General features: G+C 40.8%; 1 protein-coding gene across 1 annotated transcript in view; it reads left to right on the top strand.

The window, feature by feature from the left end:
• Window positions 1–670: 670 nt before the first annotated feature.
• The window catches only part of LOC132834376 (regulator of G-protein signaling 7-binding protein-like), a 35,767-nt gene continuing 17,834 nt past the window's right edge, over window positions 671–18,603 (top strand). Inside the window, exons 1-5 of the mRNA XM_060853220.1 lie at window positions 671–897; window positions 1,166–1,332; window positions 13,009–13,139; window positions 16,513–16,672; window positions 18,241–18,311. Coding sequence (XP_060709203.1) covers window positions 832–897; window positions 1,166–1,332; window positions 13,009–13,139; window positions 16,513–16,672; window positions 18,241–18,311 — 595 coding nt within the window. The 5' untranslated portion in view covers window positions 671–831. The remainder of the gene's footprint in view (window positions 898–1,165; window positions 1,333–13,008; window positions 13,140–16,512; window positions 16,673–18,240; window positions 18,312–18,603) is intronic.

The following is an 18,603-nucleotide window of genomic DNA, read 5'->3' as shown; positions in this document are numbered from 1 at the left end:
GCCAGGGTCCCGGGTTCAATTCCAGCCTCGGGTGACTGTCTGTGTGGAGTTTGCACATTCTCCTCGTGTCTGCGTGGGTTTCCGCCGGGTGCTCTGGTTTCCCCCCACAGTCCAAAGGTGTGCAGGTTAGCATGAATTGGCCATGTTAAATTGTAGTGTTAAGTGCATCATTCAGAGGGAAATGGGTCTGGGTGGGTTACTCTTCAGAGGATCGGTGTTGGGCTGAAGGGCCTGTTTCCACACTGTCGGGAATCTAATCATTGAAAACAGAATTAAATTGGGCACCGTGATTAGGAAGCTGCCCAATTTTGGATCCAACACAAGAGGAAATCCCACATTAGTTGTGCCTTGAAGTGACAGCCACCAGCTGTGTCTGGGCTGAGACAGTGAGAGATACCATCAACAGGTCATTCACTTTCTTTTTTATTTCTAAAGCATACATTATACATAAATCTCTGTATTTATACATTGTCAGAAAATGCTGTTGGGTTCTATACAGGAAGGTAAAAAGTAAAGATTTTGAGTCTGAGACAGCAGGAAGGTCCAATAACAGAACAGACCTCCATTCAACTTCAGCAGGAAGAGCTGACAGGGGGTGTCTCTGATCCCCCCAGTACCAGGCGCAGTCTGATCACTGTAGACAAGCAGGGGAGTAGAAGTTGAAGATGCATCTTCCGGGCTGCGCCTGACTACAGCGGGGAGGGGGGTTACGGAAAACTGAGGAGAAATTGGCTCTCCATCGCATTGAGACAGGCGAGGCGGTGCGGACGATCCGGGAGTCGCCGTGTCCTGCCCGCTGGGTGGATGCGGAACCGAGGGGGGAATGAATGAATGAATGTCGCTGGCGGGGAGACGCGGGGTAACATGACAAAAGGACAAATCGGAGAATGTAACCTGGTAGGTCGGTCTCCTTACTTCCTCCTCTCGGTATCACACAGCATCTTAGAGCCAGTGAAGTCTCAATCAGTAAACCGACAGTTCAATGTCAATGCCGCCTCCCCCTTTCAGATATAAAACACCCAGTGTTTACAAATCACTGCATCGCCTCCACCCACACCCTAACTGAGGGAATTTGGGATTTAACAGTGACCAGAAATGCCCCGAATTTGTCTTGTTGCTGCCTTTTAACTCTTGCCTCCCCGTTCCTCCCCCCCGCCCGCCTCAGGTCATTCAGGATTTGAACATTCAGGTCGCTGTCTTCAGGGAACTGGTCATCTCCATCGGCAATGGTTCCTGTGATAGCCCGGCCGTCCGGAAGGAGATTCGGGATGTCAGGGCCACGTGCAAAGCTCTGGCCAAGCAATCCCATCAGGTCTCCTCCCCCCTGTACAGGTAAGGCAAACCCAACACAAATCCTACATCCCACCCAGGGGCGTTAGGGGAGCCAGGGACTGTTTCAGTTCTGTAGTCAGGTCAGCCAGGAGGACCTCATAGAATGAGATCCCTGATTGGGACAGTTCATCAGAGAGCCCTGGCTGACACATGACAACAGGAGTTTTTGAGCTGAAAATCTTTTGCTGGAAAAGCGCAGCAGGTCAGGCAGCATCCAAGGAGCAGGAAATTCGACGTTTCGGGCATAAGCCCTTCATCAGGAATCAGGAGTTTTGAGCCAAGATAGCTCAGTGTCAATAAAGGGTGACTTAGTGATGGGATACCAGCCTCTGTGGAGTTATTTCAGTGGCTATGAGAGGAAAGCATGCTCCTGAAGAACTTCACTCACAACCATTGTCTGAGATGGGGTAAGCAATTCTGGCACCATGCTGTTATTTGGAAAGTCTGACTCATTTGGTCCTGACTTTGAAGACTGGGCCCAGTATGTGGAAAGAATGTGTTCATTTTGCTGGGCAGATGAAAAGTAACGAGTAATTCTCCTGAGAGCTTGCATATCCGCAGCTTTTTTCAGTTCTAAGGAGCCTAACTTTCTCTCCCTGAGGCACAAAATAAGAAAAACCTTTCATGAGTTGATGGATTTAGTTAAGGAATAATATGACCCCAAGCCTCTCCTGATTCTGAGATGCTATTGGTTTCACTTGGCAGTTCAAGAATCATGGGAATCTTTATTGGGATTTTTGACGAGGCTAAGATAACATGTGACTTTGGTTTAACCCTAAGTGATATACTTAGAGAATCATTTAGTATGTGGGATTAATCATGTGACCTACTAGCAGAAGTCCAACCTGACTTCAAACAGGCACTACAACTGGCTTTATCATTGGAAAATGCAGCAAGTGGAGCATATGAGTTGTAAAATATTCCAGTAGAAGTGAACACCTGATTGAGCTTGGGGAACAGCACTTGACTGAAGTCAATTGCATAGTCTCACTCCGGACATATCCTGAACAGAAGGACTCTAAGTCAGCCCACAGCAAAACCCCAAAACAAAGCCAAGCCTTGGTCAAACAGTTAACATTTTCTTCAGGATCCAGGCCAGCAAACCATTGCCATCACTGCCAGCATGTGAACTCAAGACAGCAAAAGAGTTCCACTAGACCCAAATTGGGTAAGAGAACTCATAGGCTGGTATCCAGGACAGTGCGCACCCTGGAAAGTCCACTTACAGCTGGCTTAGAACTGTTAAATTGCTTAGCAACATCCAAATCAGAACCAAATGAAAAGAGATATCCGGTTAAATGGTCACCCAGTTCTAAAGGAGATCAATACTGGTCCAGAACCAGTCTTTAACAAAATTCACTCTGGATTTAAACCCTTCGGTTTGCACAAGACCTTGGCTAGACTGAGAACCTGTACTGAGGAATCTTTCCAGATTAAGGGTGCAACTTCGGTTCCAATCTCTTTTGAAAAGCAGCTGGTTCCGTTACTACTGATTGTGCCCATGCTTGATGGGGAAAAATTGGTTGAGAAAGATTCCCTGAGATTGGCTTGACATTTTTTGGTTAGAAAATAATTTCCTGAGTGAAATCCTAATTAAATACCCAGAAGCATTTCAGGAAAATCTTGGTGCTACCAAAGGAGCCAAGGCCACCTTACATGTTGACCAGGGAGCAATTCCATGACTCTGCAATTCCTTGATTCAGCAATTTCATGATTCTGAAAGGCCTGCCCAGTGCCATTTGCCTCTCAGGCAAAAGTAAAGACAGAAATCAGGAGGTTGGAAAGTGAAGGAATCATCAAACCAGTCCCATTTGCGAAATGGGCAGCACTGATTGTATTGATTATGAAGCCCGATGAGTCAGTTTGCCTTTGTGGGGATCTTAAAATACTTTTGCAGCTGGATAAATAACCAATCTCTTGCCTAGAGGATTTATACGCAAAGCTGGCAGGGGGGCTGTCATGAGCTATGCATTCCTGCAATTGCAATTGGATGAGAATTCCCAGAAGTATATTACAATTAATACCCATAAGGATTTGTATGAATATGTGAGTCTGCCATTTGGAGTATCATCAGCCTGTGCAATATTTCAATGGACAATGGAGAACATATTACAAGCTCTATGCCAGATCAGCATTTATCTAGATGATATGCTAATAACAGGGAAGACCAATAAGAAGCACTTAGAGAACCTGGACATAGTCCTTAGATATTTCTCCTTGGCAGGCGGATGCTTTAGAAGTGAAAATGTGCATTCTAGGCACCTCAAGTGACCTACTTGGGCTTGACAAGAGTCGACAATACTGGGTTACATAAGTTGGAAGATAAGGAGAGGGCAATCAAAGGTGCCTTGGCTCCCATGTCTGTATCAGAGCTTAGGTCTTTCCTTCGGCTGGTGAACTATTATGGAAAGTTCAAACATAACCCGGCCTTCATCCTGGCAGCTTTCCATCAATTTTTTGAAAAAGTCAGCCTTGGAAATGTTTGCGTAGCCAAGTCATAGATTTCAGGGAAGTGATGAAACAGCTATCATCCACTAAAACGTTGGCACACTATGATCCCAAGCAAGATCTGGTGATGCCTCCCCATACGACATGAGTTTTAGCTCATAGGTGGCCCAAAGGAGAGGAACATCCAATAGTGTATGCATTCAAGACTTTGGTTAATGACAACACAAAATGCCCAAATAGAGAAGAAATATTTGACGGTCATATTTGGAGAAGGTGAGGATTGCAGATGCTGGAGATCAGAGTGAAAAAGTGTGGTGCTGGAAAACACAGCTGGTTGGGCAGCATCAGAGGAGCAGAGGAATTGACATTTCATGCATAAGAGGTCGTATTTGGAACCAGGAAGTTCCACCAATACCTTTACGGATGTAAATCTGTAATAATAATAGACCACAAATCCTGCCAGGTCAATGTAAAGAGTTAAACATTACACAACACCAGGTTATAGTCCAACAGGTTTATTTGGAAATACAACCTTTTGGAATACTGCTCCTCGAAAGGTCGTACTTCCAAATAAACCTGTTGGACTATAACCGGGTGTTGTGTGATTTTTAACTTTGTCCACCCCAGTCCAATACCTCCCCATCATAACTTAAAGAGGACAAGGCAGTGCTTCAGGTCAAATTCAGGGATGAGCTCAGATTCTAAGTGCATATAATTAGAAGTTGGAACACCGCCCGGGAGGCCATGTAGCAAATGTGGATGCATTGAGCTGCCTTCCACTGGCAGATACACCACTGTTGGTTCTCTCATGGGGGAGTCCATAATGTTTTTAAATTTTGTGGACACACTTCCCATCACAGCTGACAATATCAGACCTGGTTCAAGCAAAATTGAAACAGTTGATGGTGATAGGGGAAGCCAAAGGCCCATCACAATCAGAATTGAAATCTTTTTAAACCTGGAGAGACTAGATCACGGTAGAGGACGGCTTATTATTATGGGGGAAAATGTGTTGCTGGTTAAAGCACAGCAGGTTAGGCAATCTGCAGACCTCATTTTTTAACCTTATTATTATGGGGAGCAAGAGTAATTGTCCTTAGCAAAGGTCACCACCAGATACTTGCTGAACTCCTCCAGGCATTTCCAACATGAAGATATTGGTGAGAATTATACAAGTGGTTTGAGATGTGGCTCTTATTTGAGAGGTGTAATAGTTGTCAACAATGGAAAAATAAACTGTTTAATATTTTAAAAATTAATGTATGTTCAGGTGAACTTTTCTTTGGTCATCTGAAGTTTTACTCAGTGCAAGTAGGTAATTTGTTTGGTAATTTTGGTGATCCAGTTTAAATGGTCATGATTTCCAAAGCACAGTCTAAGCAGTTTCCTTCAAAAGCTGTGTTTTACCTGCAGGTAAGGAAAAGTTACACAAATCAGATGGAAAAGGCCTCTGGGTTTTCAGTGTTTAACTGTTTCATTCATGACACACCTCACTTTAGATCATAGAATCATAATGTTATAGAGTCACATAGCACAGAAACAAGCCCTTCGGTTCAACCAGTCCATGGTCTGTCTCATCTGCCTACTCCTGGCCATATCCTTCCAAACCTTTCCTATTCACATATGTATCTAAACATATTTTAAAGTTTGTAATTGTACCCACATCCACCACTTCTCCAGGAAGTTCATTCTAAACATGAACTTTGACATATATAAAAAAATTTGCCTCTCATGTCTTTTTAAAATCTTTCTCCTCTCACCTTAAAAATGTGGCCCCAGACTTGAAATACCCCCTCCTAGGGAAAGGACAACTACCATTAACTCTATCTATATCCCTCATTATTTTATATATTATTTTCTATAAGGTCACCTCTCAACATCCTACATCCCAGTGAAAAAAGTCCCAACTTATCCACCCTTTCTTTATAACTCAAACTTTCTAGATGTGGCAACATCCTTGTAAATCTCTTCTGAACTCTTAAGAGTTTTTGGTTTAAATATGCATTCATAGGATGTGGACAAACATTTCTTGCCCATTCCTAATTGCCCATTGTGTAGTTAAGAGTCAGTCCCAATGCTGTGGATCTGGAGTCACATATAGGCCAGACCAGGTAAGAATGGCAGTTTCCTTCCTGAAAATGATATCAATGAGGCAGATGGAATTTTCCAACAATGGGCAATAGATTTACACACTCCATTATACTCTTAATACCAGATTTTTATTGAATTCACATTTCACCACTGATGTGATGGAATTTTGAACCTGACCCTCAGAACATTACCTAGGTCTCTAGACTAACAGTTTAGTGATAATATCATTATGCCATCGCCACCCCAATTTCATTTGATTTTCACAGAATCACAGAATTGTTACAGTACAGAAGGAGCCCATTCAGTCATCATGTCTCCACGGGCTTTTCTAATGAGCATTTTCGCTATGGTATTGTTGTATTTTGATATTTCGATTCTCCCAAATACAGAGATATCTTAATCCTGCCGTAATTTGTCTAAGTACATCAAAATTGTTTTTTTTTTACTACCAAAGGTAGATGTCTTTGTGCATCTGTGCAGTACTAGGAATTGTTAATAATAATTTTTGACTTGAATTATCTGGCAGCTATTAGTTGTTTTGGGCAACATTTTTACTATGGCTCACCTGAAGCCTTATCTAAAGACCATTCTACTTGGAAGACTTTTAATGTTCTATCAAAATCCTGGATTACAGACTTTAAAAAAAATGTAATTGGATAACTATAGTACCTCCTGGCAGGATTGGAAAAATGATACAGGTAAGTATTTCTGGTAAATGCAAGAAATGAATCAGACCAAGTGCTGGAAAATGGATTTGAACAGATGAATGTTTAATAATGATGTGGACACAATAGGCTGAAGGCTTCTGCCTGTGCTGTAAAAACTCTTAAGTAACATTGATATAGCACCAATCATATGTGGGATATCACAAGTATTTAATTGTCTGTGAAGTACTTTAAGTGTAGTGATTGTTCTTTGACACTGGTAGTTTTCCAATTACCTCTACTCTTAGCTAAGCAAGGAGGGAAGAGTTTCAAATTTATGTCAGCCAGAGTGAGAACTGAACCTGCAATGTTGGCATTATCCTGGATTGCCCATTAGGCAGCAACAAATAAGGTAAGTGACTAGATCATGTATATGATTGGCATTGAATAATTGAAGTGCAGAAATAGCTCAGAATCTTGTTTATTGACAGAGATAAATTAATTTGAAGTGAGTGTCTAGATTTCAATGAAGGGGACTGTTAAAGCGGATTAATATCGGTATAATTCCTGATAGCAGCTCAATAAACTTCCGGGAGGAAAAATAGAGGAACAACAGAATCAATAGGACAGTGAAAGAAAATTTTGATTCCTGCAATGTTGAGGTTCAGTTATACAGAGCTGAAAATGTGTTGCTGAAAAAGCGCAGCAGGTCAGGCAGCATCCAGGGAACAGGAGATTCAACGTTTCGGGCATAAGCCCTTCTTCAGGAATGCCCGAAACGTCGAATCTCCTGTTCCCAGGATGCTGCCTGACCTGCTGCGCTTTTTCAGCAACACATTTTCAGCTCAGATCTCCAGCATCTGCAGGCCTCACTTTCTCCTGTTCAGTTATACAACCAATCATTTGTTGGCATTGTCAAATCCAACCAACACAACAGAATCTTTTTACCATTGGATTCTCTGCCACAGTATCTGGCCCTTGACATGCTTAAACAAATTCAGATTAGTTTAAATGCTCCACATAAAAGTTACACAAGAACAAAATATTGTGGATGCTGGAAGCCCAAAATAAAAACACAAGAACACTGTGAAATCATCAGAGGACAAGAGTGTTGAAGCTTCAGGATAATGGCTTTTCTGATTGAAGAAAGAAAGGTCATCAACCCAAAATGTTGCCTTTGTTTCTCTCTCCATGGATGCTGCCTGATCATCTGAATAATGATTAGTTTGCAGTGCTTAAAAGGAACATTTGCTGATGTTCTTCCTATTCTGCTAGTAACTTCGCTGCAGACATAACAGCAAATTGCTCTTCCCATCACGGAAACCAGGGTGATCTGTCTACACTACAGATCTCACTGAAATCATCACCCACAATTATGCAATTACTATGTAATGTCTAACACTGGGTTCTGCAAGCAGGATGTAAAACAACTGAAAGGTTGCTTTTCTCCACCTTAACTCTAAGTCAGCAGGCTGGTTAGCTCAGTTGGCTAGTGTATAGTTCAGAATAGCACTGGTTTGATTCCTGTTCCAACTGAGATAGACTCGGGACCCTGCCTCCTCACTTTGTTCCTGAGAGTGGAGGCAGTGGCAACCAGCAGTGAAGAAACTAGTTCAGGATGAAGCATCAGCAATGACTTGCTCTTATATTGCTTGTCAAGTTTATTCTGGAGACAGCATGAGAATGAGTGGATTGGTGCTTTCATTAATAATAATTCCCCTGTTGTGGTATTTACATTAAAAGTCTGAATATTCTGTCTTTTTCTGGGTCCTACGTGCAAATGTACCCAAATGATACATTTGAACAGCTTGTTTAAACTGTCATAACACACATCTGGAGCAGGTTGGACTTAAACCCAAGCCTCTGGCTCAAAGGTAGGGACACTACCACTGGATCACATGAGCCCTCAAATACACACACAGAATGAGGGAGCTGGACCTTACTTTGGAGCAGGAGTTAGTTCTCCCCATTCTTTCTGAAATCCCAGAATTACTCCTGACATCCTCCCAGCTAGTTCCACTTCTTGCCTTGTGTGTTTCTGTTTAGCTTTAACCATCTTTCCACAGATGTATTTATTCTATTTGCACGAACAACCAGCCAGAGCCTAAAATAGCATATACTTTCTTGCGCATCACGAGTGGAAACACAGTAATCAACACAGTTAATTTCGAAGTAAAACCTTCAGAAAATGAAGTTTAAAGTAGTGTAAAAAGTGGATAAGTTAACAAGATTAAGTCTAAGCTGAAAATATGTTGCTGGAAAAGCGCAGCAGGTCGGGCAGCATCCAAGGAGCAGGAGAATCGACGTTTCAAGCATGAGCCCTTCTTCAGGAATGAGGAAATTGTGCCAAGCAGGCTAGGATAAAAGGTAGGGAGGAGGGACTTGGGGGAGAGGCGTTGGAAATGCGATAGGTGGAAGGAGGTCAAGGTGAGGGTGATAGGCCGGAGTGGGGGTGGGGGCGGAGAGGTCAGGAAGAAGATTGCAGGTTAGGAGGGCGGTGCTGAGTTCGAGGGTTGGGACTGAGACAAGGTGGGGGGAGGGGAAATGAGGAAACTGAAGAAATCTGAGTTCATCCCTTGTGGTTGGAGGCTTCCTAGGCGGAAGATGAGGCACTCTTCCTCCAGCTGTCGTGTTGCTATGGTCTGGCGATGGAGGAGTCTAAGGACCTGCATGTCCTTGGTGGAGTGGGAGGGGGGAGTTGAAGTGTTGAGCCATGGGGTGGTTGGGTTTGTTGGTCCGGGTGTCCCAGAGGTGTTCTCTGAAACGTTCCACAAGTAGGCGGCCTGTCTCCCCAATATAGAGGAGGCCACATCGGGTGCAGCGGATGCAGTAAATGATGTGTGTGGAGGTGCAGGTGAATTTGTGGCAGATATGGAAGGATCCCTTGGGGCCTTGGAGGGAAGTAAGGGGGCAGGTGTGGGCGCAAGTTTTGCATTTCTTGCGGTTGCAGGGGAAGGTGCCGGGAGTGGAAGTTGTATTGGTGGGGGGTGTGGACCTGACGAGGGAGTCACGGAGGGAGTGGTCTTTTCAGAATGCTGATAGGGGAGGGGAGGAAAATATATCCCTGGTGGTGGGGTCCATTTGGAGGTGGCGGAAATGAGACGGATGATACGACGTATATGGAGGTTGGTGGGGTGGTAGGTGAGGACCAATGGGGTTCTGTCCTGGTGGTGATTGGAGGGGCAGGGCTCAAGGGTGGAGGAGTGGGAAGTGGAGGAGATACGGTGGAGAGCATCGTCGATCACGTCTGGGGGGAAATTGCGGTCTTTGAAGAAGGAGGCCATCTGGGTTGTACGGTATTGGAACTGGTCCTCCTGGGAGCAGATGCGGCAGAGACGAAGGAATTGGGAATATGTCTAAGTTTATGTTTAAGTTTGGATTGTTTAAAAACTAGGGCAGCTTGTTTCAACAACGTATCAGATACAAATAAATATTTTGAGCAAATAAAATCAAATAAAATTGTAGCCAATATAGAATCATACAGTGTGGAAATAGGCCATTCAGCCCATCGAGTCCTCACAACCCTCTGAAGAACATCCCACCCACAACCATTCCCTGCCCTGTCCCTGTAACCCTATATTTTCCATGGCTAATCCATCTAACTTACACATCCTGGACACTATGGGCAATTAAGCATAACCAATCCATGTAACCTGTGCATCTTTGAACTGTGGGAGAAAACTGGGCACATAAAGGAAACCCATAGAGAATGTGCACACTCCAGACATAGATAGGCACTTGGAGATGGAATTGAACCTTGATCCCTGGCACTGAGACAGCAGTGCTATCCACTGAGCCACCATGCCACCCCATTAATTAATTATTAATTGTGCAACACTATTTTGTTCCAATTATCTATTCATAAATTCTAGAATGTAAAATAGATTTTGCTTCTAATGGGACGATCTGTTAGATTGTATGGAAATCAGGGCGAGCTAGCAAATTGGATACAAATTGGACACATTCCTGATGAAGGCTTTTTGTCTGAAGCGCTGATTTTTTCTGCTCCTCAGATGCTGCCTGACTTGCTGTGCTTTTCCAGCACCACTCTAAACTTGACTCTGATCTCCAGCATCTACATTCCTCATTTTCACCTAAATGGATACAAAATTGGCTTGATGGTAGGAAGCAGAGGGTGCTTTGCCTTTTCATATCAGGATGTTTATCAGACTGGAGGCCCGTGACGAGTGGAGTGCCCCAGGGGTTGGTGCTGGGTCCATTACTATTTGTTATCTGTATCAATGATTTGGATGAGAATGTACAAGGCATGATTAGTAAGTTTGCTTTTGACACTAAAATAGGCAGGATCATGGACAGTGAGGAAGGTTATCAGAAATTGCAGCAGGACCTTGATCAGCTGGAGAACTGGGCTGAGAAATGAAAAATGGAGTTTAATATAGATAAGTGTGAGGTCTTGTGTTTTGGAAAGCCAAATCAAAGTAGGAGTTTCATGGTGAATGGTTGGATGTTAAGGAGTGTAGTAGAACAGAGAGATTTTGGAGTTTAGGTTCACAATGGTCTGAGTCAATGGGAGAGATTGGACAGGCTAGGACTTCTTTCTTTCGCGGATAGGAGCCTGAGGGGGGATGTTATAGAATGGTAAAAGATCATGAGAGGCATAGATAGGGTTAATATACTCAGTCTTTTTCCCGGGGTTCGGAAATTGAGGACTAGAGGACATCAGTTTAAGATTAGAGGGGAACAAATAAAAGGAAACCTGAGGGGCAATGTTTTTACACAGAGGACGGTACACATATGGAATGAACTGCCAGCAGAAGTGATTGAGGTGGGTACATTAACAACATTTAAAAGGTTTTGGACAAATAAATGGATAGGAAACGAGTAGAAGGATATAGGCCAAGTGCAGGGAAATGGGGCAAGTGTGGATGGATATTTTGGTCAACATGGAACAGTTTCCATGGTGTAGGACTCTATGACTCTTTATGACCTCCATAAACATTATACCTTCAAAATCTGGAAACTACACAAACTACAGTCCCACGTCAGTTGGATGGTTGGGTAAGATTTACTGAATAAGAATACTAGAAAGAGAATGTGCTAAAACTAAGGGTTATTGCAAATAAAGACCTGATATAGGAATGTACAGAGGTGTTAACTTGTTAATGAGCTAATATGTTAGAATACGAAAAAGGCAAAGGGGTAATAATGAAAGCAAGCAAACTCAACAATATTAAAACTGTGTTTTCAAAATAAACAAAAGTGGTTTGAAAAATAATGCATCTTAACAAAGACCCAAAATACTTCCTTTTGAAATCTTACATACAATTCCAGTTCACACATAAGAATGTTCCTGAACACAAGGTGGAGAAATGGATATTGAGCAGCACCAATAGAATGGAGGTGGGATGCAGAAGCCTAATGCGTAGCCAATGAGACAGATATTGTGGAGCTGATCAATTCCACAAAAGCATCTTTTTTTAAACTTATGGATAAAGATTAGTTTTTATACTGTCAAATCAAGGCATGATTTTCTCATAATCTATGGTTAATATCATCCAGGAATAAAATAAATGATTGCTGAGGACTTCATTTGTTACTGCTGCTATTCAATTTTGTATTTCTGTTGTCACCAATTAACTTCAACATAATTGTACACTAAAACACAGGTCTGGTGACATAATGAGGACACTATCCTATCTAGTTTCAATTTAACCTTTTAAAGTAATTGTGGATATTTAAAGACCCTATTCTAATCCATATTTAAATGTCTCTTGTGCTTTCTCACATTTAAGCCACATCGTAAATATCACTAGCGTCCATTTCTGCAGTGCATAGAATATACAATAATAGCATTACCTTTCAGATGATGCAGAAACCAAAATAATACTGAAAGTAATCTATATTAAAAAAGATGAATTATTCACCATCTATTTCTTGCCTGAAAAATGGGTAACTGATCAATTAACAAATTGATGCCCAATTCAATCATTAGATTGGCTTTGTGAATGGCCAGAAGTTCCACCCAAATAGATAGGAGGCTATTTACATATACATACTGGGGTGATATGACGACTGTTAAATCCAGATTACATATGAAATGTACATTTGGGCAAAGCATTCATCTTAGTCCCAACAACAGGCTTGATGGATTGGCTTACAACATGTAGAAGGCAATTTTCATCTTACTGAAATCAATATTCAGCATTAATTTCCTGTCCAACCCTCCTGATTATATCATTGGACTGATTCCATGTATGCCAATAATCCCTTTTGGCTCACAAGACAATCTCTTTCCCCTAACACTTGTGTTGTAGAACTAAAGGAAACAATTGTTGCCTGTGATATTTTGTACATTCGAAACCTTGCATGTGTAGAATATGTAATTTCTGCATCTGTTTTACCACTTATCGATAAAATATATGTGCACATTATTTATTTGAAAAACATTTCAAAGAAAATAGCATGTCAAAGCCATACAAATAATGCATTTTTGATTGAATAGTTGCTCATTTTTGTGTTGCAATTTTTATAGCCTCGAAGATGAAGACTTGCAGCCTGGTATCTGCAGAATTCATATACTGTTTTATGGGTGTCTGGAGATGTTTATAACTGAAATGCTTAAATCGTTATACTTAATGGAATCTTTTCAAATTCGAAAAAAAGGTATTTTTGAATTTACTGATGTCCTTACATGTTAAATTAGAAATTGATGATTAAGAAATGAATATAAATAGAAAAATATTTATCTATTTCCTTATATGCCAGGAAAAAAAAAGAAATATGGCTTTAGCAAAGGTATACTACTAGCTGTAATCATTATATTTGGGAATAAGCTGGATAAGGAGACTATCGGCAATTATTCTGTTTTCTGTATCAGTATGGAGATCAAAGACAGCAAAAGCCTGATTTTGAAAGCAAGTGATTGTGGAAAGCATTACTGAAGCTTTGGATTTTCTCAGTTAAATATTCCTATCATGGAACCATCCAAAAGAAGGAATTAGTTTCAATACAGATTGGATTTTATCAGATTGTAGTAGACTTGACCAATGACCAGTGCAGAGTCAGATATTGGATGCTGCCATTTCCATTTGTGAAATGCATACAGCATCATAGTATAAACTAGAGTATCTTAATAATGCTAGACATCTGGGAGCAAAGAAGGCTATTGCATAAATATTATCAAAGAATTTATTTGCATTCACATTTGACTGATTTGACTTGACAATTTATTGCAATATATGAAGAAAACTAATTTAAATTATTTTCAGTTAAAACACGAAACCCACATATTAAATAATATTTGATCTTAGAAACATAAGCCTGATACTTTATTTGAGAGTAAATTGAAGTACGTTTGTACCTGGAACTTTGCATTTGCATGGTCTTTATTTTGAATGTACAAAGCTGCATAATTGGAAAGAGAAAGGTGGACTTTGGGTGGGGGGGAAGGGAGGAGGAGGAGGGTGGTGTGGGATCACTGATTTTGACCTTGGTGATTGACAGGGGTAAAGAGATTTTTCTTAATACATTTGAACAAGCCAGAGAGTTTACAATTTGCTTCAATAACATTGCTTTGTTATAATATTAAACAATCACTGACAAGCCTACAAGGAACAGTCATATTCAGTACTGACATGGTATTGGAAAGAACTCCAGAGGCAAGAATAAAGCCTTACATTCTATATCATATGAACCTTTTAAATTTGTACAGAGCTGCGGTGCAGCTGTACTGTTTCTGATGTGACCCTTGTGCTTCTGCTGTTATCATAAGCTAACATTCCATATACTGATATGGGTTGGAAGGCTATTTCTAAAATCCATGGTCTACATAATCTTGGTCTAAATCATGTCCAAAACATGACAGTTTTTCTTTGCACCTTACTGTATAGAATATTAATCACTGGACAAATATGAACATGCTAATACTGTTTATGTTGACAAATTGAATTGAACCCATTCTACTACCAGCTGTTCCAAGTACTTCCACTCTTTGTTAATTTTGGTGTTATTCAGACATGATTCTAATGACAAGGAACTGAATGTTTGTGACTGAAGAGACTTAAGCATACATCTCAGAGAATAGTTCACATTAAAGAATCTTGTCCAACTTGATCATTATTAACTATTAACAATTAACCAGTGTAATTTGTTTGATCCTCCTCCATTTACCAACAATGATTTAATTACAGCCTTCTTTAAAATGGAGTAGCAATCCATCTGCAAAGAATTCTGGTAAAATTCTTTGCAGATGAATTACTTCTAATGCCATTCGTAAGATCATTGATGAAGAGGAGAAATAGAATGAAGCTAATCAGTGGTCTCTAATGGCCTTCTACATTTTTTTCTTTATTCTCTCATGGAGTGTGGCATTGCTATTTGTTGCCCTTGAACTGAATGACTTGCGAAGCTACTTAGCAAGTAGCTACTAAGCTATGGATCTGGCACCATATGTAAGCCAGACCAAGTAAGGATGGCCGGTTTAACTTCCCCAAAAAACGACATTACTGAACAAGATAGGCTTTTACTTAATCAGTGACAATGCTCATCATCACCCTTAATTGCACTTGCGTTTTATTCCAAATTTGATTTAATTGAATTTAAATTCAATCAATTGCTTTGGTGGGTGAACAGCTGTGATAAAAAAAATCACTCTTTACTATGGGGTCACCAGACCCAAAACATCTATTCACATTGGGAGTTACACTCACCCATCTAACAACTTTAAGTTATTTGAATAGCACCTTGTGTCTTCAGATTGTTGAAATGTAATTCCAGTGAATATTTGTTTAGTTGAGATGTTGCACTTTAAAGCACTGAAATGGATATTTATAGCGTCAACAGAAAGGGGCTTTCCCTCTAACTATTGCTGGGATACAACCTCCAGGCCATAACATTAAACTTAAGTACTACTGGATTAATGATGTCATTTAGCCAATAACATTCTTTTTCAGATGCTAAGGTGCACATCACTTTTGTACTATTGAATATTATCTGTTGCAGCCGTAAAGACAGATAGATGAGTGACAGTTTTCCTGCCATTTGGTCATTGCTTTTGGCCTCTGTTTTATCCATACCCTTTCTCACAGCTTGTCTCCAGGTACTCCGGTCAGCAGTGAAGATGTGCCACACATCGACTCTGAACCCAGTCAACATGAAATTGCCCTTACAGATGTCCTTGTACTGCAGATGTTGATTTTGTGTTTAGAGCAAGCTCACCAAAGAACTTGCCTTGAGAATGTAGCTGTTGACCATTCAGTTCACATGACCTAGCCAGAGTCACCAACTGGCTCATGAGGCCAAACATGCTGGAGTCCCTCCACCTTGGGTACTTCCATATTCAGTACTTTCTCCTACCAGGAGATGCACAATGTTTGACTGAGACAGCAGGGGTGAAACCTTATCAGCTGTCAGGCTTGTATTACTTATCCATGCTTTGCTGCTTTAAATGAGCTTGGCACCAACAGAGCCTTGTATTTTCAGTTAGTTTGCTACAGGCGCACACTTAATTTTTCAACTTTGACACAACAGCTGCAATTTTCATGGAATCCCTGCAGTGTGGAAGCAGGCCATTTGGTTCCTTGAGTCCACGCCAGCCCTCCAAAGAGCATCTCACCCTGTCCTTGTTACCCTGCAATTCCCATGGCTAATCCACCTACTTTTTACATCGTTGGACTATGGAGAAAACCGGACCACTCAGAGGATCCCATGTACTCAAGGGGGGAATGTGTCAACTCTACACAGACAGTCGCCCGAGGGGGGGAATCAAACCTGGGTCCCTGGCATTGTGAGGCAGCCATGCTAATCACTAAGCCCCTGTGCCACCCCTTTGGTGACTTTAGCATCAAAGACAATAAAATCTGCTTGAAAACAATCTTTTATTGTAGCTAACTATGCTTAATGGAGAAATCCAAACTGAAATAAATTTGGAGATCTTAATTGGAAATGATTTAAACGTCATCTTCATAATAAAAAAACAAAATACTATTCCTTGACTTTTTTCGAAGCTGCTAACATTTAAAAGTGTCTTCCCCTTCAGAACAAATTATTTGTCCTGCTCCTGGAATTCCTTATGAACGCGAAGAGGAACATTCCCAGGCGCCATTCCTAGAAGACATAACCTACTCATCATCTTCACAAGAGCTGGACATGTTGGCATGTCACTTAGACACAGCACTGGAAATGGAATGTACGGAAAGGTAAACTCTTTGGGCTTTAATGTGGCCAAGACATACTTGCACACAAGAACAGATCAGGTCAGTTGGTATGACCTTATCCATACCAACAGGAGACATTTAAGCAAAAATCAAATGGCACAGCAACTCATTGGTTTGCACTGCTGCCTCACAGCACCAGGGGCCTGGATTTAATTCTAGCCTCGGGCGACTGTGTGGAGTTTGCATATTCTCCCTGTGTCTGCATGGGTTTCTGCTGAGTGCTCTGGTTTCCTCCCACAGTCCAAAATGTGCAGGTTTGGTGGATTGGTCATGCTAAATTGCCCATAGTGTCCAGGCTAGGTGGATTACCAATAGCTAATGTAGCGTTACAGGGTTATAGGGAGGGTCAGTGCAGACACGATGGACCGGACAGCTACTATTTGCATTGTAGGGATTCTATGATTCAAACAAAGCTGAAAATCTGGAATTAGTATCAGTTTTAACTTATTTTGGATAAACCCATCATCAAAACTCTTCAGGATAGAATAAGGGTCTGACTCTGGGTTGAAATAAAACTCAGGTGGGACAGTAGTAGGTTGAAATTAGGGATCAAATACGTTGTTTCACAAAGACTGAGTAAATTCATTCTTTTTTGAAATGCGTGGCCGAGTACTCAGCTCAGACCTATGAAAAGGCATTTTTTAAAAAATGAGTGAGTCAAATGACTCCCATCTAAAAGAGGGTGGAAAGGGGTTGGGAGATTCCCTTAAACAATTAAATTTTGGGCACAATTCAGCTGGTAATGGCAGCTAAGTGGGGTGGGGGCTTGAATTGTGGAGATGCAGGGAAGTTGGGAACATGCTGAGGTAGGTGATCCTGAATTCCGCAAATTGAAAACAACTGCAAAACAAAGATGCTTCATCTTCTTCCATCAATTTGTAGCTCTTTAATCTGAATACTGACTTCCAACAACTTCAGACCTTAGTGTCGCCCATAAATTTCCTGTGAGAATCTTCCAATTGAATGGGTAGATTTCCCTTGTGTAGTAGATGTGTAATTCGTACCCCTTCAGAAATGAATAGTTTGTCTTAAAAGCTGGTATCTGCCTTTACATTTTTTGTACTTTTATACTTGATCAATTTAATCAGCTTTATATTTGATTAACCTTACTTTTAACATTCTACTTGGGACATTTAAGCTACTGCTGGACATGCATATGGATAGCAGTGAATTGAGGGGTGCGTAGGTTGTTATTTTATTTTACATTAGTATTAACCCTCGGCACAATATCGTGGGCCAAAGGGCTGTTCTGTGCTGTACTTTTCTATGTTCTATGGTCTATATTTGAAGGTTTTTTTCCATGTAATTATTGTTTGGAAATATTATAATTTATTCTATGAATGGAACTACCTGAGTGAAAAGTAGGAAATCGTTCAAATAATGACAGTGGTTTCATCATTATTTTGGTTGTTTGTTATGGTTTTAATACAGATCAGAAGGGCATTGAAACACAGTAGCTCACAGTAACAAGTTCATAAATTATCAGCATTGTATCAAAATGATCTTCAATTAAAAAATATCTAAAAACTGCCTTACGTTTGCCATTTCAGTGATATTCAGGAAATGCGGTACCTTCTGAGAAATCTCAGGGACTCCATACCACACTATCTTAAAATACAGGGTATGTATTTTGTATATTTTCAAGTGTAAACTGTTTAAAAATGTTCCCTTGAGAAAATGTGTTTGATTTATATTTGCATACTATTTATACACACAACACAGAGGGGAAAGAGTAATAAACATGTTAAGGTTTTAAGTGTCGTGCTTTTAAATAGTGATTAGACTATATTAGCAGCTTTATAAAGGCACAATATATAAGTTAGGTGGCAGTGGGGTATAACACCACCTGCTCTGGGTTCAAATCTAATGCTGATAACGTTATAGTTTAAAATGAAAGATTACTCAGGAATCTC

Source organism: Hemiscyllium ocellatum, chromosome 39 (assembly GCF_020745735.1).
Source record: "Hemiscyllium ocellatum isolate sHemOce1 chromosome 39, sHemOce1.pat.X.cur, whole genome shotgun sequence".
NCBI classification, from domain to species: Eukaryota; Metazoa; Chordata; class Chondrichthyes; order Orectolobiformes; family Hemiscylliidae; genus Hemiscyllium; species Hemiscyllium ocellatum.
The sequence above is the reverse complement of the archived record's forward strand: the minus strand, read 5'-3'. Positions and strand labels throughout refer to the sequence as shown.